The sequence below is a fragment of the Gavialis gangeticus genome, unplaced genomic scaffold, assembly GCF_001723915.1.
Source record: "Gavialis gangeticus isolate Ggan-Ray unplaced genomic scaffold, GavGan_comp1, whole genome shotgun sequence".
In the NCBI taxonomy this organism is placed as follows: Eukaryota; Metazoa; Chordata; order Crocodylia; family Gavialidae; genus Gavialis; species Gavialis gangeticus.
The window spans coordinates 1,060,119-1,082,142 of record NW_017729016.1 but is presented as its reverse complement, the minus strand read 5'-3'; the positions used below and the strand labels follow the sequence as shown (position 1 = coordinate 1,082,142).

The window sequence follows — 22,024 nt, the reverse complement described above, 5'->3', positions numbered from 1 at the left end:
ATGGCCCACACAGCCAGGCTCCCTTTGGCAGGATTTTCAGTGGCCCACAGCCCAATGGTGACCAGGGACAATCACATCCCTGCATACTTCCACCCCTGAGCCCACGGCCATCAGTGTATCAGCAGAAAGTTCCTTAGCCCCAGCCAATCACCGGTACACTTTAGTGCTTGACATTTCCATCCCTGTTCTGTGTGAGACGCCTCCACACCTTGAAAACTTTGCCAAGGCTTGAAGTACATAGAGATTTTTAAAAGATCTATTTTAAAATAGCTTTAAATGTCTCATACTGTCGTCTTCTAGTTACAGATCACTTTTTTCTGGCCTTTCTCTTGCTCCAGCCTCCAACCATTATTGCCTTCTGGGCTGGGGTCCAAACTTCAATAGAAGCCAATCATTCTGGTTAAGGAAAATTCAGTAATGCTGTATTTACAACGAATGGATGGTGTTTGGCAGGATCTCAAGAAGCCAGTGATGGCCGCACGGGCTGTGCTGACCAAAGCAGTGTCTTGTAGCTTCAACCAAAGCATCTTGGAAGCAGAGGAAGCTCAGTTAGGAACAGGGCAGGGAGGGGAACCCGGCCATCAGGTCAGGAGCTCCATTTCCAATATGCTGAGATGGGATTCGTGGGGAGGCAGCTGGTTCAGCAGGCCGACTGGTACATGACATGACAGGTCACAGTGACTGCAGCTCTCAGCCATGATCATCTGAAATAAGTTCTGTCTAAATAGCTGGGCTCACAGATCTATAGAGCATCAAATGCAAACCTGTGTAGAAATTGGTTCAATATTTAGTTAAGAGCATTGCTTGATTTGTGTTTCTGCCTCTGGCCTTGCAAGCTGACTACACAAAGGAGACATCAGTCCTTAGAGGCACTGGGATTTATGAGCACAAAGATGAATGGTGTTGGGACAGAAGTCTCCCAAGGCCAAACATTTTCAGAAGAGCACAGTTAATTTAGGTGCCCCTGTTGTGGTTACCCAACCTTAGACATCTTCAAAAGGCCTAGTTTTCAGATGTGCTTGAAAGACCTGGCCCCTGTAAGGGCACATCTAGAATCCATCACTTTGGAGAGGTCTTAGCTCCAACACTTAGGTATGTAGGTTTTAAAACCTCATTGGGACAAAATTGGTGTTTAGGGCTACATGAGTCTTACACTGTGAGGATGAGAAGCCGCCTGCCTTGAAGAGACTTGTGGGGGACTCTGCCTTGTAGAAATGAGTGCGAGGAGAAACACCAGGAAACCAAGCTCAGGAGACTCAATATTTGTCATGAGAAAATTACCAGCATCTTTAGACAGCTAGAAGAAAGTGCAAGCGAGGTGTTATAATACTGCCAACAAGTGCCACCTTTAAAAAAAAAAACTCCACATAATACATCTCTAAGAAACTGTTTTAAAATATTCCACCTGGTTAGTATCTTCCTGCACTGAATGGGGCTCTTGTCTTCTTGGCACTGCCATGTCAGTGGCCCAGGAGGTACTGCTGCAGACAGAATAACCTCAGGACACAGAGCAGAGACAATGAGGACATAGCAGAAACCGGCCAAAGCTGGAGAGCTGAAGGTGTGTCTACACAAGACACTAAATGCGCAGTAAACTCATTCTACTGCGCATTAGCACATCATGGCAACAGCTGTGCTATTGTGCTAATGTGCAGTCAAATGAGTCTACTGAGCATTAACATCACTAAAAAGGTGTGTGCCAGCACTACTATGGCACATTGACTTAGTACCTCTTATTACAGGTGCTAAACTTAATGTGCAGTAATTAGAGAGCATGAATGCATGTGTAGAGATGCCCTGAGTGGCTTTGAGGTGAGGCGAGGACTCCAGCTACCACATATCCTGGGTTGCCAGAGGAGTTCCTCATTAGCCCTAAATTTTCATCGTCCTGAATTGCCCTCTGGAGGGCACCAGGGTGTAGTTAAGATATCTTGCTACAGTGCCAGAGGCATAATGTAAAGCCTTGCTCCAGGCCCCACTAAGGGCTGCCCCCCACTCAACCCACGTATTGGCAGGCATTTGGCCATTCAAGCTGGGGGGGGGGGGGGGGGGGGGGGGGGGGGGGGGGGGGGGGGAGGGGGGGTTGTCAAAAGGTAGGCAGATGTGACACTGGCCACACTGCTGTCTGATGACTTATCCAAGCTCACTTAATGAACTACTTGGCTCTGGCAGACCCAAAATGGCACTCAGAGCAGCAATCTCTGTTTCCACATTCTCCCATACAGTAGTTGAAGTCCCTGTGGGGGAATGCAATGGCAGGGACCTGTCTTCAACTGCACGGCATGTACCTTTAGGACAACGAACACAGAAGAAAGGTGAAACCTTCCCAGACTTGCATCAAATCTCCTCTTCTCCAGCCTGATTTCTCAAATCTGGCGACTGAGCCTTGAAATGCTGCCATCCGAGGCACAAGGCCTGCCTATCAGGACGATGACGCAAACTGGTGATCTTGTACTTTCCTGTTAAAAAATAACGTTTGTGGGCCTCTCACATGGGAGGGGTGGGCAGGGCTGTAGCGCTGTGCGCAACAGGAAGCATCGCTCACATCATTGGGGCTTACAGGGAATGGGAGGAGGTTTCTGTCTTGGTCAGCAGCTACCAGGGGAGTTGTTGGTCTTTGTGGAAGTAGTCATAATGGAGAATGAGGCTGTTGAAGAGGGACGAGGTGGATGTCCGGCAGCCAGCACAGACAGCAGCTCTAGGCCCAAGCAGTTTCAAACTGAGACACGGTGGTTGAAGACAAAGGCTGTTTCCTGGCAGTTAATGACTGGCTGGAGGATGATGCAAAACCAGCTGGTCGCTGCTTGCCAGGAAGAGCTCGGCCTACAGGTCATTATTGCTATTTCTTACCCGTGTGACATTTATAGACGAGGGATAGGAAGCTGCTCCTTTATGCAGTTTGTTTACTGAGCTTTGTTCAGCAGCCTCTGGAGCGCAGAACTGAATTGCTCAATATTCCTCCCTGCACAGTGGAGAGGATACACAAGGTCCCCTGCAAGGCACGATACCTCTTGCTTTCTTTGTGGATAAAGACCATGCTGGGGACAGATGCTTTGTGAACAGCCCTGGAGAATGAAGCAATGACATGACGCGAGTGCAGGACGGCCCTGCACACCCGGGCCAGCATGACTCAAGGTACCCCAAGCCATGGAAACTATTCAGGCCTGAGCAAGGACTTCTGTCCCCATAAGGCTCATTTTGGCTGCCCTTCCAGCAAAGGGTGATGTGGATATCCCCTGGGATTTCGTTTAGCGTGCAGGCACTCATGTTCTGAGAACGAGATTGAGACCACAGAAATTTTGCTTTACATGAGCCTAACAGATATCGGAAGGTAGCAGCTTTCTGCTGATCATCAACCCAGGCCAGGTATGAATTGGCCTCCGAGAAACGAAACGTGCCTTTTCCCAAGACGCGGTGCTCATAACGCTTCGAGGGCAGCAGCTTAGCTTAGCTTAGCTTAGCTTAGCTCAGATGCTCTGGGCTCTCTCTCACAATGCCCGGGGAAGTGATCCTAGTCACTGGGGGGAAACAGCTCCAATCCTCTCTCCCCGGTGTCTGCCAAAAGAGGCAGAGCCTCAGAAGTGAAATAAATTACAAAAAAAAAATCTCAGCCAGAGATCTCCACCCCCCCGTAAGCAACGCAGTTGCAACCAGGATCCGTCTCAAGGGGGCTGAAGTGCTCATTAACAGCTCAAACAAAGCAACATTAAAAAAAAACCGGTTAGCATGACAGCGCACGCTGCTCGACTCTCGCGAGCCAAGTCCCCCTGTTCGCAAGAAGGCTGGATACTGTTCTCATTCATTCATTAATTCAGAGTCCACTTGCCCTCTGGCAGGCCTCCCTCCCGTTACCAAGCAACCCGCGCAGTCGAGCGGCCCATGCTGTAGCTGCTATTAAGTGCTAGCTTTTCTCTGGCACTGGCTGCGACGGAGGCAGGGAGAACAGCCGTGCCCTACAACAGAAGGCAGCCTGCGTTGCTGCAATCCTGGAGACCGCAGAAAAAAGCCTGTCAGGCGCCAAGCTATTATGATAAATGGGAGGTGAATGTTCCACATGCCCTCCCCCTCCCCCCTTTCTATGGGAATTTGGTCCAAACAATCATTGTATCAATATTGAGGGGAAAAGGAACACAGAATAAGCCGTCAGCCCGATAGGCAACGAGAGAATGGGATATTTGCAAACGCCAAGTACAAACAATTAGAAGCGTTAATGCAACAGACTCGAGAGAACCAACAGAGTCTGCATCCAGGCAGCTGCGGCTACCAAATTACAGCTGGCCGCACACGGCAGAACTGACTTCCTCCGAGCGAGGTTAGCGATGTACCCGGCTAATAGGAACAGAGGCAGCAGGAGCCCACAGTGGCCTGCTCAGCTCACTCGCTCGCCAAAGTGAATTCGGCTAAATTGAATTACGGCCGCTTTCATTCTGGATCAGGGCAAGGACGGATGAGCAATTACTGCAGAGCAGACGTGGTCGAGGCTGCATCGTGTGTCTCCTACTCCGTGTTGATGGCCTGTGTGCACGCTCCTGCCCCACGGATTTGTGTGGGATGGTTTGGATACGGAAGACCCTGCCTTGGGCAGGGGCTGGGACTAGAGGCGGCCCCTTGCAACCCGACTTCTCTATGAGTCGAAGTGGAAGCCTCCTTCTTCGAGGGAGACGTTACTGCATTTCAGCTTCCATTCACCGAGCGCGGGGAGAGTGCGCCTGGCCAGTAGCTTCAGAGCAGTTTGTGGCTAGTAAAGTCCGGCCTCTTTTTCTGCATAGCAAAAATATGCACATGCCCCTACCTTAAAAGCATCCCGACAAAGATTTAATGCAGTGTAATTAAGTCACTTTAAAAATCACACCTGCAGTTAATTCAGATTAACCTTCCCGAGGGCCCCTCTACAAAACCCCCGTGTTTTGTAGCCAAAAGTATAAGGTGCCTTGAAGAAATGGACTGAAATGATGATCTCCCCCTAGTCAAGAGGCCGGGGGAGAGGGAAGGGGTCAACAGATGCATAGTAAGGGTCTCTGGCCTTTATTTTTGCCTCATGTACAAAGCTATGTCAACACCAGCAGCTAAGCGTGATGTGCCATGTTACACACGCTGGTTCCACCCAGTCACTGGGAATTTCTTCTGCTGCTTGGTCAGGGCAGTGCTCAGTACACAAGGGGCAGGTTAAGCTGCTTTCCAGAGTGCATTTAAAGTCAGGAGTCAAAACAACAGGATAATTAGCTGTGGGCCGGTTTCAGCTCCTATCAGTATGTGGGGCAGGCATCACTCAGCCCGTGCCCTTACGAAGCACCGAAGGCCTTGCTGGGTTTCCTGGGAGCTGACGTTGAGAAGCAGCAGTGGGGGCAAGACAGCAGCAGGGATCCTCCTGGTTCTCTAACGTACGTGTCTGGAACAGGATCGTAACATCTTTTATGCAGAGGCAGAGAAAGCACAAGGCCTAGTGAGGCAGAGATTTTTACAGGGCACTGGTTGTCACAGCGGTGGCAATCCTGCCACTCCCCTGTCATCATGATTTACTATTGCTGGAGGTATCAACCAGCCTTTCTGCAGGGGATGCAGGGACCAAGCTTCCAGCCAAAAGCAGCTTTCCACTTGCTTGAAACTCTAGATTCAAATGAAGCACAGCAGTGAAAGGCACCCTCCCCCCACTCCTTTAAAAATACATGTCATCACAGATCTGGTAATGCCAAGGATGCGTCTTCCCCTAGCGCATGACACAGCGCATAAAGGCTGGTTCCACAGAGCTGGCTTTGTCCCCCGAGCCCTTTCCTTGCACGCGATGAACACGTCGGATGGGGCTTGCTCCCGTGGATGAACCTGCGCCAGCAAGAACACAATTCCTTCCTTCGCCTTCAGCAGCAGGAAAGGAAAGGGAAGGGAGCGCTAGGCTTTCCGCGCCACACAGCCAAGGATGCCTTTCTGCCACAAGGTGGTGCCCCGTCTTCGGTAACATCCAAGGTGGTGGCTCAAGCTGCATCAGGAAACACAGGCTGAGGAATAATGAGAGGCTGCTTCTTTTCTTCCACTGCGAGCTTGCTGCATTATTAAAAAGGTAGCAGAAGCTGTCGTCAAGTGTCTACACAATAAGCACACACGGTTCTGGGTCTGTGTGCGCGCGTGCGCACGTTCCTTTACACTCCATCTGCAGTTCTTTCCTTTGCTACGACAACTCTGCAGCACCCACTTAAATGCGATCGTCACCAAATAAAGTCTGAACTCCTCCAAGCTGGAGGATGGGGCAGACAGGTTAAGAAAGCCCAATGTACTACCCACCAAGCAGGAACTGTGCTGCCTGCTGGCCCCAGCCCCTTCAGGTTTGCTTCCCGTACTTGGCTGGTGGGTGCACTAGATTCTAGCTGGTTCAGACAGACATCTGAGCTTCTGCCGCTGTCAGTGGGTGTTGCAGAAATCTCTTGCAGTACAGAAGGGCTGGCTTGTCGTCTTCCTCTGGGCGTGTGAATCAACAATGGGAATCCAGTCTGGTGTGGAGCTTCAGTTGCAAGATGCTCATTCCAGAAATAGCTTTGCTTAGTCTCCTCCCATCCCCTCTGCTGAGTATATCACACCACTCTCCAGATCTGTCTTCTGCAGGTAGGCACAGGCAAGTTGTCTCCAGATGACAGGGGTCGGTTTAACCTTTTCTCATTCTCCAGTTAGCTCTGCAGACAAGCTCTCTTTGCTTTGACTACCCCAGTCCAGGCTGCACCCCTGATGAGGAGAAGCTTTTGCTGCTGCTGCCAACACGTCTGAGTACATATGCAGAGATCGAACAAGACCGTTTCCATGTAGCCCTTACACAGAAATACAGGGGCTAAAGCCTTGGCCAGACCAGGGTTTGTAAAACCCACCGTGCAGGGGAGGGGAGAGGAGAGGGGCAAAATCATTTTTATTACTGTTTTCAAGCTTTGCATTGCAAAGGGTTAAGAGGTGAACAAACCCTTTCCCCCTCGGACTGCAATTCAATTTATGTCCCAGCCTCCTGGGAGTAAGACAGTGCATGTTGAGTTACACCAGTAGCCAGCCTGGCCAATAGGACACTTTCAAAGACAGCGGAGAGAGAAGGGAACAGAAATGCGTTTGTGACAAGTCAAGGCCAAAGTGTGCCAGCGACTAAGGGCAAAGGACACCGATGAGGAGGCTGGGATCAGACACAGGAGAGAGACGTATGCAAAGAGTTAACAGATGTGGGAGGACACAAGGAGCCAGTGAAAGCCTGCTGAATACAGCGGGAGAAAACGCTTTGTTTACTTCCTAGCCAGTGCATTGCAGAAGTGCTCCATAGCAGCAGAGCCATCCCTCCCTGCTCCACGGGCAGCAGCCATCTCTAGCAGATGGTACGTTTTCAATACCAAGGGTCTTGCAAACGCCACCTTCTTGCTAAATCAAACCGACACACATTTTCCCCCCCCCAAAACAAAAAGAACCAAGACCACTCTTACAGTATAAACACGCCAATTCATTCATTTTACTGATGGTTGCATTTATGAATTTCATTCTCGTGAAAAAAAGGGAATAAAAGGAAAAAAAATTAAGAAAATAGCTATTTATAGAAAACAAAACAAAACAAAAACAAAAAAAAGGGGCTCAAACAGAACAAGACTCTGTGCTGATGCTGTGATGAGCAGTCCAATGGCATCAATGGTACCTGGGCCGCAGGCATGCTTGGAAACCTGTCTCAGTACTGTCGCTTCGGTTCCACAATCCAGGGTTTTCTTTTTTAAGTTTGTCGAAACAAAAGAGTCTAATAGTTTCATACTGTATTTATTTAATAACTAAAATTCACAAATAAAAAGATACTTGCAAAGTCCTTAATTGTGTCATCCCCTCCTCCTCCACTTCACTGCTTTCAGACCCATATGCATAAAAAAAATGGGCTTGGATTTTTTTTTTTTTGAATTATAACTGTTATATGATTGGTCAGTTGGAGCTGAAGCACCAATGGAGAAGATGCTGTATGGAGATGAGGGTACACCCCCCTTGCCTTCCCACACACATTTCGGAGGACCACAGGAGATGTACCATTGCCCGGACTCCTCTGCTCCCGTTTCCCCACCCAGAGCATTCCTTTCATTGTAATATTTCCTCTCTTACGTGACTGACTGTAGCCTCTTTATTTTTCCCCCCTTTCTGTCCTTGCGGGACTGCATACACATTGGACATTGTTCGTTTCTTACTCCGCCAGGCTGTGAGCCAGTGTCAAGTAGGTCCTGTTACAGCTCAGTGCTAGTTGTTGTTTAATGGGTCTTTTCATTTCAGGTAGGTTTGTGTGTCATTTCAGAAGGCTTGCTTATTTGCTTCCTTTCATTCATCTGACAAGCTGCTGGATAAGGCTACTCGTACTCCAGGAACTGTTTGTGATAGAACAGCAAATATCTGCAAAAAAAAGAAAAGGAAAAAAAAAAAGAAAAAGAAGAAAAGACACCATTTTATCTGCACATTACAGCAGCTTTATAATTCTAATGACCCACTCATGATAAGAGGACTATTGGCTTAATATTATATATATATATATATATTTTTTTTAGGAAAGATTCCAGGGAAGCGTGTCAGCTTCCTACAACGACCAGGAAAAGTCAGTTGGAAGGATTTTATCACCAGCGCAATCTGGTCATTAGAAAATGAGGGGTGGAAGGGACCTCAGGAGGTCACGTCTAGTCCAACCCCCTGCTCAAGGCAGGACCATCCCCAGCTAGATCATGCCAGCCAAGGCTTTGTTTAGCCAGGTCTTACAAACCTCTCTGACTGTGCATCCTGCAGCTATAGTCACGATTTGAAAGCTAAGCAGGGGTGCGCTAGGTTACTACTTGGGGGCCATTTTCTGAAGCAGCTGCAAGACTGAGGTCTCCACCACTTAATTGTTAAAGATCCAGTTCCCCTTGATTTTAAAAAGAACCAAGGACCCTTGCATACCCACCCAAATCTGACCTGCACCATATCTATCACATCTACCTATGCTTTGCTTTGTGGTTTCAACTGGATAAACTTCTCTTCTCGTCCAAAATACCATGCAGTCTTTCTGAGGACTGCTATAAGACTACTGAACTCTATACCCATATGAAGTCTGCAGTTCAGTGAAGCAATCCCTGTGCATACTGCCCCCCTCCCTCCCCACCACATCTCAGCAGGTTTGCTGCAAGGCTCAGTTAAAATTGGAGACAGAGCCACAAAAAGACTATTACCTCTCATTTCCTCCCCCTCCCATAGAGTTCCCTTAACCTTTTGCCTGCTTCCACAGATGGAGGCCCAGTCAGAGTCAGCATTTATTTAGATAGTGACTAAATGGATAAGATTCCTTTCAGTTAGTTAACATTGCATCTTAAATCAGCTGGGGAGGCTACTGTTGAGAGGAGCTGCAAGCTACTTCCACAGATGAGACCAGCCCCAGAAGCAGTGTTACCCGTTTCCTTCCAAAACAAAAACCCACTAAATTAATTTGGTCCACTGACCTTTAGAATGAACGAACGAATGAAAATAATTTGGCACTAAAAAATGGGTATTATAAAGCAAATGCATATTGCCAGGTTGAATTGCAGAAAAAGAAAAGTGAAAACCTATTAAAAAATTGTAAACTGAACATCTGTGCCTACAGCAATCAAAGGAAATGTCAGGTATAATTAAAAACAAGAACAAAACAGATCTGATCTTTCCAATACCAAACCCATGGTTGGAAATGCCAGCATGGAGGCGATTACAGATTTTAAGTTGTCTTATTTATTCTCAAAATAGAACACAATCCCTGATGCCTCTCGAATGACAAACATGTACAAATGCCTTTGTGCAACTTCCCAGTACTTGCTGGATGCAAAGAGTTAAAGCCACAGTGTCAACATAAAATCAATTGAAAGGAAAAATTAAAAGTACTAGCGTCACACCTGCTTTCCGCACTCCCCTGCCTCTCTGTGGTTCAGCGTTTCCTACTGGCTTTTCTTCAATCGCTTGCCGTTATAGTAATCTTAGAGGGGTTTTACCTGGCTTTTCATATAGAGTCATGGCTTTTGTTTTCGGGGTGTCTGTTCAGATATTTATATGACACTCAACACCATATTGTCTGATCGTCAGCTGGGGCCAAACAAGCCTCTTCCATTTGCAAAAGCTTAAAAAGGTCTTCCTGATCTTTGTGACTTCAGGTGGAGAAGGAAATGGGGACAGAGCACCTGTCCTGCTGGTGACGTTGTAGGATCTTGTGTCTCCTTGTAGGAGACAGTGAACATGAGTGCCAGTTACAGACACCAGTCTTGTATGATGCACAGACAGAGCTGGAAGTTGGCCTTCACTGTCTCAGTGGTCAAGCTGGTGGGTCAGACTTGCTTCCTCCTTCCTGGGGCGACCTCCTCTAGATGTTTGGCAGGGGGATCTCCTACAAAGGTACTTTCACAGCATTTTTCAAACTCGACTTCTTTCTCACCCTGTCCAGCTGCCACTCACTCGCCTGTGGCTCTCACCACACCCCTTTTCTGCTTCATAACAACTGTCTTCCTTCCACCAACATGGGGTCTTGTATTAAAGACAAAACTTTCCCATCCCCTTGTTTGTCCACAACCTACCCTTCACTGTCTAGTACATCCTTAATGCTAGCCTTGGTGATGATGGCGTCATCACATTTGAACCACTGGTCCTTGTGTTGCCGGATGAAGCTGGTATAGTGCCCGCTCTCCAAGGTTCCTTGGTGATTAACTACTGCAAACAAGGAATACCTGGTGGGGAAAAGCATGGTTACTGAATGACTGGATCCATGGCAGGGAGGGAAAAGAAAAGAAAGAAAAACACTTGACATTTTTGTATAAGTAGAAACTTGTGCTCATCTGTGCATGTGCATAAGCAGTGGATGGGATCTTTAATGGCATTAACACACCAGTACACTTAACAGTGGGTGGGGATGGGTTGCCTCCATCTAAAGAAAAAGAACCACAGTTTCCCCCCTTATCTTGCTACTGCCTGAAACCAATTGTGCTATTACAGCTCTGGGAGAGTGGTCAGAGGTTTTTCTTTTAAAATAAATAGATTTCTATCAGTAGGCAATAAAGCTAGAAGTGACAATTTTAATCATCTTGTCTGACCCCTGGTATAACAGAGGCCATAGCACTTCTCTCCCTTTGTCCATTTTGGACTACCGCAAAGCTCTAGAAAAACATCCCTATCTGGAGTTAAACATTTCCAGTGAAGGTAAGCTGATTCAGTGGTTAATTACCCTACCTATTAACAGTTTGCTCCCTATTTTAAGCCTGAATTTGTCTGACTTGGATTTTCAGTCACCAGATCAAGTTATACCTTTAGCGTGCTATAGCAAAGAGTGCTTTGTGGTTCTTCACTCCCCTCCCGGCCCCCCAGAGGTACTTATAGGCTGTGATTAAATCACTGCTTAAATCAAACAGATTGAGTTCCTTGAGTATTTCACTCTAAAATGCATTTGCCTGATCCTTCAGTCATTCCCATGACTCTTCTCTACTCTCCAATTTTTCTTCTTTAACTGTGGACCCCAGAACAGATCAGTTTTCCAGTAGTGGCTGTAGCAAACACAATATAACCTCCTATTCCTACCCAATGTTGCCCTGTTGGTACATCCAGAAATCATATTAACCCTTTGGGCCACGGTGTTACACTGAGAACTCATGCTACCTTATTATCTAGCACATCTCCCAAGCCTTTTTCAGAGGGCTGAAAACCTTGTTTCCCAGGAAAGACTATCCCATCCTCTGCACATGGCCTACATTCTTTCTTTCACCCATATGACTTTATCTCTGTCTGTATTAAAAATGTATATCGCTGGCTTGTGCTCAGCATGCCCGAGAGACTGAGATCACCATATACCAATGAATTGTCCCTTGTGTCATTTACCACTCCCCACATCTTTGTGTCACCTGATTTTTGTTTTCTTTTGGGGCATTGATAAAAATATTAAATAGTCCAGGGTCAAGAAACGATCTGGGGGGGCCTTCATTAGAAACTCACCTTTTCGATGACAATTCCCCACTTAATTTTTGACTTATCAGCAGCATGTTTTTAATCCATTTAATGTGCAATTTTGTATCACTGTAATTTCTCAATCAAAATGTCACGTGGACCCAAGTAAAATGCCTTACAGAAGTCTACACCATCAACTCTATTACCATATCAACCAAATTTGTAACTGCATAAAAAAAAGATATCAGTTTGTGTGACAAGATCTATTTTCCATAAACCCATGATGACTGATATTAATTGCCCCAATTTAATCCTTAATTGAGTCCCATATCGGCCATTCTATTATTTTATCCAGGATCAATGCCTGACTGGCAGGCCTATAATTATTGGGGTCATCCCTTTTTACCCTTTTAAAATATTGGCACAACAGTAGCTTTTTTCCAGTCTCTGGAACTTCCTCAGAGCCAGTAATGATAGTTCCCACCCACTGTTGCAACAGAAAAGCATGTAAAGAAAAAGCCTCTCTCACTCTTATACCAACGACTTCTAATTCATACCATATCATCACTACTAGTGTTAAGTCTACCATGAGTTGCCAAAAACTATGAAGGCTAAGTAAAACCTGCAGTATGAAGCTTTATTTCGCATTCGTTCAGACTGTGCTGGAAAATACAACAATGCACTTATCACGGCAGGACACAGACCAGATTCAATTTCACCTTGCTAAAGCCAGCCGCCATGCACAATAGGAGAGGACTGAAGTGTACCACTTACTTATTATCATTGTTTAGACTATCCGTAGGCTGCTGGTATTGCCCGTTCATCCTGCTCTCTTTACTGCAACAAAAATACAAAAAACAGTTACTTAAAGCAGCAGTACTGCAAGCATAGGCAAGGGGTCACATGTGGCACTGAGAGCCTGTTTGCTGCCTCCAGACATAAATACGACCCCGGTCAGTGGTACAAGTGGCTTGCTAAGCACTAAGGATGTTTTATTTGTGCTTGCAGCAGTGGCACCTAAATGGGATTTCTTCTCCCAACAGGGCCTCATCCTGTGAGCAAGCACATGCTTAAGTCCGCTTCTGAGTCTCCAAACTTTAAGGTAGCTCAAGGAAAGATTTATTTGACTCTCTAATTACATTAACTCCTTGAACTATGGTGAGTCAACCTCTCTTGTTCTGACTTGAAAGTATATTTTGCAATTTTGACTACAGCAATACAATTTCCCTCATGGTTTCAGAGGCTGATGAAACCCTGACTCCTGAATCCTCTGCTACAAAAACACCCAGCGCCTATTACCCTGATGTAATAATGACTATATTCTATCAGACGTGAAACCTTCCATCAATACCCATCTTGTCTATCCACAGAGAATTCCCCAGAGGAGTGGGAAAGCCTCAAAGACACAGGAATGCACTAATATAAAATAACTTTCTCTGATATCACACAGGCAATTTACTGGAGGTTTGGAGCTGTTTCTCTTTCCTGGCAGCAATACCTATGTTTCTCTGTGGTAAAGGATTTTAAAATTGTTCTTTTACTGGTTCAGATTAAATTTATATAATAACAACTTAATCTTTCAAAACACCCCACAAACTAATAGTTTGACTGTAATACTTAGTAAGTATTTATTGTCCCAGATCACTTGACCAAACTCTTATGGAAGGATTTTTTACATAAAAGTTTGTGTTTTTGTGATTGATATTTGGGGTGAAAATGGTCTGCCTACATCTGGGCAAGCGTAATAGCTAACATGCCCTTTGATTAATGGGGACTGTGATCTCTTTTGATCCCGTGGCATTTGAACAGACGCTGAAAGAGGTTTTAAATTCAGCTTGTATATATGTTTATAGATACATGGGAGGGCAGGGGAAAGTTTGGATCTCTGGGTGTGGTCCCAAAGGATTGCTGGATCTTTAATGCTGTGAGAAATGGATGCCCCTGTCATTTAACTACAACTCTGAAGGTAAACCAATGTTAAGAGAAAACTAAGTTTTAAACAGCCTGAGGAGGACCTTGCTTGTGCACAACATGCACTGTTCAACTGAAGTTTGTTCCGAAATGGATTTCATGAAACCAGGGCAAACCCTTGCACAGACACACTTGGAGGGATATCCCTGAACATGCATTGCTATGCACACTGTTCCAAAACCCCGACTCAAAGGACATTCTACCTTTCACAACATGCACAACTGGTATCCAGATTAACCTTGTTTCTGGAGGGATTTTTAGCTTTAAACATACCTGGAAGCCATAAATGGTGTCATGTCCAGCTCCAGTGGGAAGGAGACGTATGTAGTGATCTTTCGCCTCAGCTTAGCTGAATGTTCAAACCGCTAAAGACAGAAAATGGAAGGGTTTTTGTTTGGTTTTAGGAGAAGAGACTCATTTTCTTTCCTTGTATGCATCTCATATAGGGAGTAAGATGAAACCAAAGAAGAACAGCATGCAGCAGGAAAGGGATACTAAAATGAATGAATATTTTTCTGGTAGAATCTATATATTGGTAAGTTCAAAAACACTTGTAACATGTTTTCCCCAGGACATCCCAATTCTTGGAGAAAATAAATACCTCCATAAATGAAGAGGTTACCTAGCTGGGGTCATTTGAGCCCAGTTTTCTCTCCTGCCCAGGGTAGGGGGTCAGACTAGAAGATCTACAAGGTCCCTTCCAACCCTACATCTATGAATCTAAGAGGTGAAAGCTTGCTACATGGAATGGGTGACCTAAGTGTTGAGCCAGACACAATTATGGGCAGTTTTGGTTATGAGAGGCACTTCTGCTGAGGTGACACCCAGAAAACTCAAGCAAGCCAGGCTGTCATTATGTTAGTCACAAACATATGGTAACTGGCAGCTTACAAACTTGGGATTAAAGTGTTCTGGGGACAGCTATGCCTTTAGCTATGCCATAAGACCAATTCAATCAGGCAAGAAATCATCTCAAGAGACCAGCACCTTTATGTCAGTCACCTGTGCAAAGGAAATCTAAATCAAAATAAGGACCAAAAGGAAGAAAAACTTTAAAAAAAATCTCTCTCTTCTCCTAAATGGAGAAATGAGTTTGCAATACAATGTCATCCTTTCATCATACTCTGAATACCAAACTGGAACAAATAGCAGGAAGTGATGAGTGGGTTTCTATTTAAAGAGGGCCACTTTCCCTATTTCTCAGAACTTCTGTTGTATTTATTCTCCTAGTTAATTATTCTCTGTCTGCAATGCTGTAACAATTCCCCAGTAGCAGATCAGGATGTCAAAAACTTAAGACTTATATACTTCTGGTTCTCCATTCATCTTTTTAATTGCATTATGAACTATGTCAGAACATATGCCCTCCATGATGATTTTGATATTTGCTAAACCATAAATAACTTACAATTTATCATTACAACAGCTGTTGGAGTCTACAGATATTGGTATAGAGCTGCTGCAAATCTGGCTTGATGCATGAAATGTTACATCTCAATACTGAACAGACAGGGCAACAAAATCGCTTATAGAGAAAATCACTTATTTTCAAAAACCTTCACTTGCGATGCCTACACAAATGCTGAACTGTGATGAAATGTCTTCCCTACCCTCTCATTCACGCTGTCTTGCTCAGGGAGCAGCCTCACCTTCTGAGCACTTCTTTCCGCTACTTTGCTAAGAAAAACAAGCAAGTCATCTTGAAAGCAATCTTTCCATTAAGCAGACCATTTCAGAGCAGCTGGGGTAGGGGAGGAGGCACAAACTGCATTACTGCCTGTCCTGATTAGGCCAATATCACCTTGGAGGACTGTCCTGTTGCTTGACAGTGTCTGGGGCACAGATGTGCAATAGCCGGTTGAAACTCAACGTCTCTTAGACATGAGTTAGGAAATGCTGGCAGGTGTGGGAAACGGTGAGAGGGTTTTGTTGTGGTCCATCAACTGGCTTGGCCTGAGCAGATCAAGCAGGTTCATGAATTACAAGTAACTTCTGACCCTAATTCCAATGCAGAAGCTCATGCTTCGACTATCATAAAACTGTTATTTTTATTCCTACATTAGGGAGGAACAGTAATCTTTTCCTTTGGATGTGGATCTCGCTGTGATGTTCCATGCCTTTTTGACCTCTGCAATGCACAGCCATAAGTGTTTTTATATAGGCCAACTCTGGAAAACCATTTGCAGGCTGCAGCTGTAGCCGATGTGGAGTTGCTGTGCAATCTAAGAATACTGATCTGTAATAGTTTTATAACAGCGTACGTGACCTGGTGTGATAAAGATACTGTATGGTTCTAGTGGAATATGTTATATTCCAACAGAACTATGCAGCATGGTTCTACTGATATATGTAACAGTATGAACAGCTAAACAGGAGGCTAGACTGCTAAAAAAGTAAGCAGGAAACCAACACAATAGCTAGAGAGAAACAACCTCTCAACAAATGTTCTGGGGGCAATTCCAAGACAATCATCTACTTCTAGGCTCCAACCTGAAGTGACACAGCTGTTTTGCTGACAACAGAGATCAAACAGATACTAGAGCAGTTAAAAGGACCCTCCGGAGACTCCTTTGTGTGGGGTGGCCAGGATATGAGTAGGTGCGCTTGGTGAGAGAGATTGACACAGAAGCCAGAGATGTAAGCCCTGGGGAAGCAACTAAGGATACCCCTGGTATATAAATACAGGCTTTTTATTGTTTTAAGGTTGGTTTCCTTGGATACATTTGGTTCTGAGTAAAATCATGCCTTAATATACAAGGCTGCCTGGTGATTCGCTACCATTGTCATTGCTCCCATGAAGAGGATGACAAGGACCAAAACCAAAGTCATGCCTGTTGAGATGCTTGTGGATAGTGCCTTGTGACCACAGCCCACGACCCAGTCGGAGACCTGGAGAACTGCACAATTCTACCCTGGGAGAGGCGGTAACTTGGCTAGGGACAGACATTACACATAAACCGGTTGAAGTGATCAGAAACTGGTTTAAACCTGTAGCAGAGCAGATGTTCAGTGCACATAAACTGGATTGAAAGTGGCTGAAACCGGTTTGAGAAAAACTTGGCTGAATGTAGTATCACACTTAAGTGATTTGGGTCAAACCAGTTTATGCAACGTCTGTCCCTGACTCCCTGCTGGTTTAAGTTAAATCAGACTCCCCCAGCATCCCGGCATGCTCTCTGGCTGGGTGGGGCTCTCTGCTTCATAGCAGGGCTGGCCCCTCCCCTCTGCTCCCTGGCTGCAGCTCTGGCAGAGACTGCAGGCATCTGCCTGACTTCCCCCGGCTCCCCTCCTCCCTCTGCTTTACACAGACATCTCTCAGCATTAGCTAGCAGACCACATGCTGGTTACAGTCCATGCTTTGGCAGACGGGACAAAGGCAGAATCAATAGGTAGCTGGTAATGTCCCTCGGTTGTTTTCTAAAAGGGGTGATAAACACTGTGTTATCAATTCCCTCCTGGGTTGGTAAGAAAAGGGGGAACCAGTCCCTAACCAGAGCCTCCTGCCAGGGCCTGGCCACACCCCACTCCACTCAGCACTGCAGAATGGAAGGGAAGGCTGTGCTAGAGCCCCCTGGGCTTCTAGCCTGAGCCACTGCAGGCATGTGCCTGCATTTTGTCATTTCAGAGGGGATGCCTGCGCAGTTACAAACTGATTCAGCCCAGCTATCTTAGATTAACTTGCAAAGATTGAATCAATTCAGGCTCAGGCTTTTTGAAACTCCATTGAGACTGGGAGTTGGGTCAGAGGGTGGGTGTGCATGTGAAAAGCCAAGAGGGATCAGAAATGCAGTTAGCTCTGTAACTATGACAGATGCTACTGCAACATATTCTGGTACTGCTCATGAGGCTCTGCCTGTCAGAAAAACACCCATGCTCTGCACTGCCTGCCTGCTTCCCTGTGAATCATAATCATATTATTTGTAGTTAAAGCCATAAATAGCACAGGGCTGAACTACCTGAGGGACCATCTATTACATTATTACCCATCACAGAATCTGACATCAATTGGGTTGAAATTGCTAACAACCACCACAGGGTAATCTTAAGAGAACTGGCTGGGAAGTTACAGGAAGCCTTCTCCATTGCAGTCTCATATTTTGGCATTTTTTCCCTTCAACGTACTGAGTACATTTATGGCCCTCTTCCAGCTGAAGCTCAGGATATCTTTATTTCCCTTCTTGCTCTGTGTGGCTTGTTGTGCTTCTAGGGATTAGTTTTTTGGGTTGGTTCAGAAATTCTGTTACCTCTTCATTCCTAAGTGCTATTTTGTGGGGTACCATAATATAAAATACAGCTGGAAAGGCAAGCCATCAGGCCTTTAAACTTGTTAATGTTACAGTACATTCATTACAGCGGAGTTCCAAATAAAAAAGATCTTCAGAAGCTCAATTCATCCTCCTGGAGCAGAGTCTGTACTCTCTCAGCTACCCTGCCCTTTGTGAACTTACTTTGAGATGAAAACAGGCCACAATGGGTAATTTCTTCATAGTGAGTTGTTTGGTAGATTCCTGGTAACTATGGCAACCACTACATTTGATTTTGGCACTGCTTCCTAGATGTTCTGGCCTTGTAAACCTATAAAATATTAAGAAGGAAGGGGATGCACAATGTAGGCAAATTACTGTCGGCACATCTGGAAAACAGTTTTCACTTCCACCTGTGGCCCCTTGACGCTACAGGAGATGATGCTTACAGCTTTTAAGTGACAATGAGAAAAAAAAAAGCCCTATGAACAGAAGAGCGCCATGGTTCAGATTTCCACGTCAGACCTTCAACTCGGGCAAGCTGCCCTGAAATGCATCAGTGGTGGAGGAAGGGGCTGGAATGTTTGCTCATCCACCACAACAGAGCAGTTCCTTTTTAGACAGGCTGCACAGACCTTCTGTTCTCAAAACCAAAAAACATGGACAAGTTTCATGCCAGTCTCCAGCCCACAGCTTGTCCAAAAAACGTGGACAAGTTCCATGCCGTTTCAGCCCACAGCCTTGGGGAGCCGGGGCGAGAACTCTGGAAGGAGACAGGTTTGTGTGCACAGAGTTCCTTTCAAGTTCAAAGTATTTTTAAAGAAAAACATTAATGGCAACTGAAAGTTTTACATTCAAAATCCAACTTTGAAAAGCTGATTGCTCATTGATGAGATTAGGCAGAGGTTTTTTTAAACGGCTTGATGGAGCTTATGAGGCAGAAACAGTTAGCACATGGGAAATCAAAGACAAAACACTATTATCACATATACGTTCTCACAGAAATACATTTAAAAAAAAACCCAACAAGAAACTTTTAGGCTTCAGTGATCCCGATATTAAGTTAAATTATTCACCAGAGGAAAGACAAGGGGAACAGGCTTCAATTCCGGTAATTCCAAATGTAAACTTCCACACTGTACACAGGCAAACACCCCCTCCCCATGCTTGCTTTAAGGTTTTTGTGCGAAGACATATTAAGCTGCAATTTCAGACAACTGCAGACTGTCAGACTTAAGGACCAAGCAGTATTGATTCTGATCACTGATCTTATTTTGTTCTCATTTTATCTGAGGCCATTGCAGCAATGGCTTTCCTGATTTGTCTTGATCAGGGGACTCTCAGTAAGCCACATTTTGATCTGAATCTTTCCGCTAAATGCTCCTTTTCAACTGTCCAAAGGCTCACCTAACCTCTGCCATAAATTGCCTACATATTTCTGGCCTTGTCTACTTGTCTATTCAATCTGTTTTCTTTCCAGCTAGTGCTGAACTGAACCGTCACTGTTGGGTGACAGCCACCCCATCTTCCACCTGCCTCGTCTCCTCCTCTGCTTTTCAATCTACCATTGGCCCTTTGCTGTATCAGAACTTGCTGTTATCTGATGCGTCAATGAACCCTCTTTTTGGCCAAGAAAGGCCTCTCTTACCATCTGCCTTCAACTTAGCTCATAAATCCAGAAACCTCAGTGGTATCTTTGAATCAGAATATTTTTCCTTTCACATCACCTTTTTCCTGTAATTCTACTCCTCACCACTTCTGGCGCCTTACCAGAATTCATCCACCCCTGTTTTTGATTTGTCTCTGCTGTAGGCTTTCTTAATGGATTTAGTCACTTCTCATCTCTGGTTTTACTTAATCCACATTCTTGAAACCTTCAGAGTTGAGAAATTTGATGCTGGATTACTCCTTTAATCCAGGAAGCAGGACCAGATGCACCTAATCTGTAGTCACATTTGTTGCCTCCCTATCTCTCTGTCTCTAACTCAGAATTGTCCCTGGATTTTTTAAAAGCTCGTGTTTTTGCATCTCTTCCCCCACATTGTAGCATCAGCAACTGGGAGTGGCTTATTTGGTCCCCTACACATTACAACGGGATCAAAATCACACTTTACATTTGACTCTTCCCTAGATCATAACATAGCACACCGCATCCTTGTGCTATGAAGCCTTTTTGAGGGATGTCTGCTTAGCTGCCTTAAGCATCAACAGGATTAAACTAGGCATAACAGTAGTTCTACCCTAATGCATAATTTCTCTCTGCAGAAATTATCATAAATCAATTCCTATTTTTTGTTTGTTTGTTTTAAACAACAATCAGGATGGTTGTGAATGATACTGTACATTGTAACTTCTCTTCAAAGGCAGGGATGTCAAGCTCACCCTGGGCTGGGGCCTGGATCCAGATTGTAGGGACTGCTCCCAGGACAGATCCATGAGACTGCATTTGGTCAGGTGGGTCTGGGGGCATGGGGCTGCATGGAGTTGCATGTGTGCGTGCGAAGCCAGGGGCACATGGCAGTGCAAAACTCTGGCTAGACAGTGGCACAAAGCTGGGGGTGTGGAGCACAGTCATGTTCCTGACTCCTTGAGGTGTGCTCCCATCTCTGTGCTCCACGAATATGGCTCTGTGCAGCTGCATGTCCCCAGACCTGTGCTGCCACACGTTCCTGACGCTACTTGACTGGCCAGAGATCCGTGCCGTTGGGCAGCAGCACAAAGCTGGAGGTGGGCAGCTGCATGAATGCTGCTCTATGCAGCCACATGCCCCAGCTCCATACCACTCCCGATGGCATGAAGCTCCAGCTGGCTGACAAATGCCAGGGGCAGGTAGCACTGCAAAGCTGAGGGGCAATGCACTGCTGGTGGGTCGGAGACAATGGTTCCACGAGCCAAATCCAGCCCACAGGCCATATGTTTTGCACTCCTGTTCTAAGGCCATCAGGAGATTTTTAAAAATATACTTTTCTGCAGTTTCAAACAGTAACCTGCTGTAACAGTTTTTGATAACCTGAGCCAATAAAAACAAGGCGTCTTGAGTTAAGACTTCCACTGTTACTATGACTCTATAGTTTCTCACTAACACAGTGCAAAATAGTTAGGAGAAGCATCTATCCCAGTACTCTACTTCATAACAGCCCAGATTAGAAATGGAGTTCAGCCTCCACTCAAACATTTTTGTTTCAAGTTAGTTTTAGAAACAAGTTTCTCAGAAGCCGAGTTCATGTTTATAACAGGTCCTCCCTACCCTGACAGCTCTGGAGAAGGAAGTCCTGCGTCCGCAGAGCAGGAACCACCACTACAGGTTCTCTTACTCTGCGTGCACCAGACTTCCATAGTTTCATAGTTGGTCGGGTCGGAAGGGACCTGAGCAGATCATCAAGTCCGACCCCTTGCCATGGCAGGAAAGAGTACTGGGGTCAAACGACCCCAGCAAGGTGTACATCTAGCCTCCTCTTAAAGACCCCCAGGGTAGGAGCCAGCACCACTTTGCTTGGAAGTTGGTTCCAGATCCTAGCTGCCCTGACAGTGAAGTAGCGCCTCCTGATGTCTAGTTTGAATCTACTCTCTGCCAGCTTGTGACCATTATTCCTGGTCACTCCTGGTAGTGCTCGGGGGAACAGGGACTCCCCCAATGCCTGCTGGTCCCCTCTGACTAGTTTGTAACAGGCCACTAGATCCCCCCTCAGCCTTCTCTTGTGGAGGCTGAACAGGTTCAGGTCCCGTAGCCTCTCCTCGTAGGGCCTGCCCTGTTGCCCCCTGATCATGCACGTGGCCCTCCTCTGGATCCTCTCCATGTTGTCCACATCCCTCCTGAAGTGCAGCGCCCAGAACTGGACACAGTACTCCAGCTGCGGCCTGACCAGTGCCACATAGAGGGGGAGGATCACCTCCCTGGACCTGCT

General features: G+C 45.8%; 1 protein-coding gene across 2 annotated transcripts in view; it reads right to left on the bottom strand.

Moving 5' to 3' along the window:
- Nucleotides 1–5,009: 5,009 nt before the first annotated feature.
- Nucleotides 5,010–22,024, bottom strand: part of USP22 (ubiquitin specific peptidase 22) — a 115,652-nt gene continuing 98,637 nt past the window's right edge. For both annotated transcript variants that reach the window (XM_019512644.1, XM_019512642.1), the window contains 5 exons: nucleotides 18,324–18,450; nucleotides 14,149–14,240; nucleotides 12,679–12,741; nucleotides 10,548–10,697; nucleotides 5,010–8,376 (listed from right to left, as the gene is read on the bottom strand). In XM_019512644.1, the coding sequence (XP_019368189.1) occupies nucleotides 8,334–8,376; nucleotides 10,548–10,697; nucleotides 12,679–12,741; nucleotides 14,149–14,240; nucleotides 18,324–18,450 (475 nt within the window). In that variant the 3' untranslated portion in view covers nucleotides 5,010–8,333. The remainder of the gene's footprint in view (nucleotides 8,377–10,547; nucleotides 10,698–12,678; nucleotides 12,742–14,148; nucleotides 14,241–18,323; nucleotides 18,451–22,024) is intronic.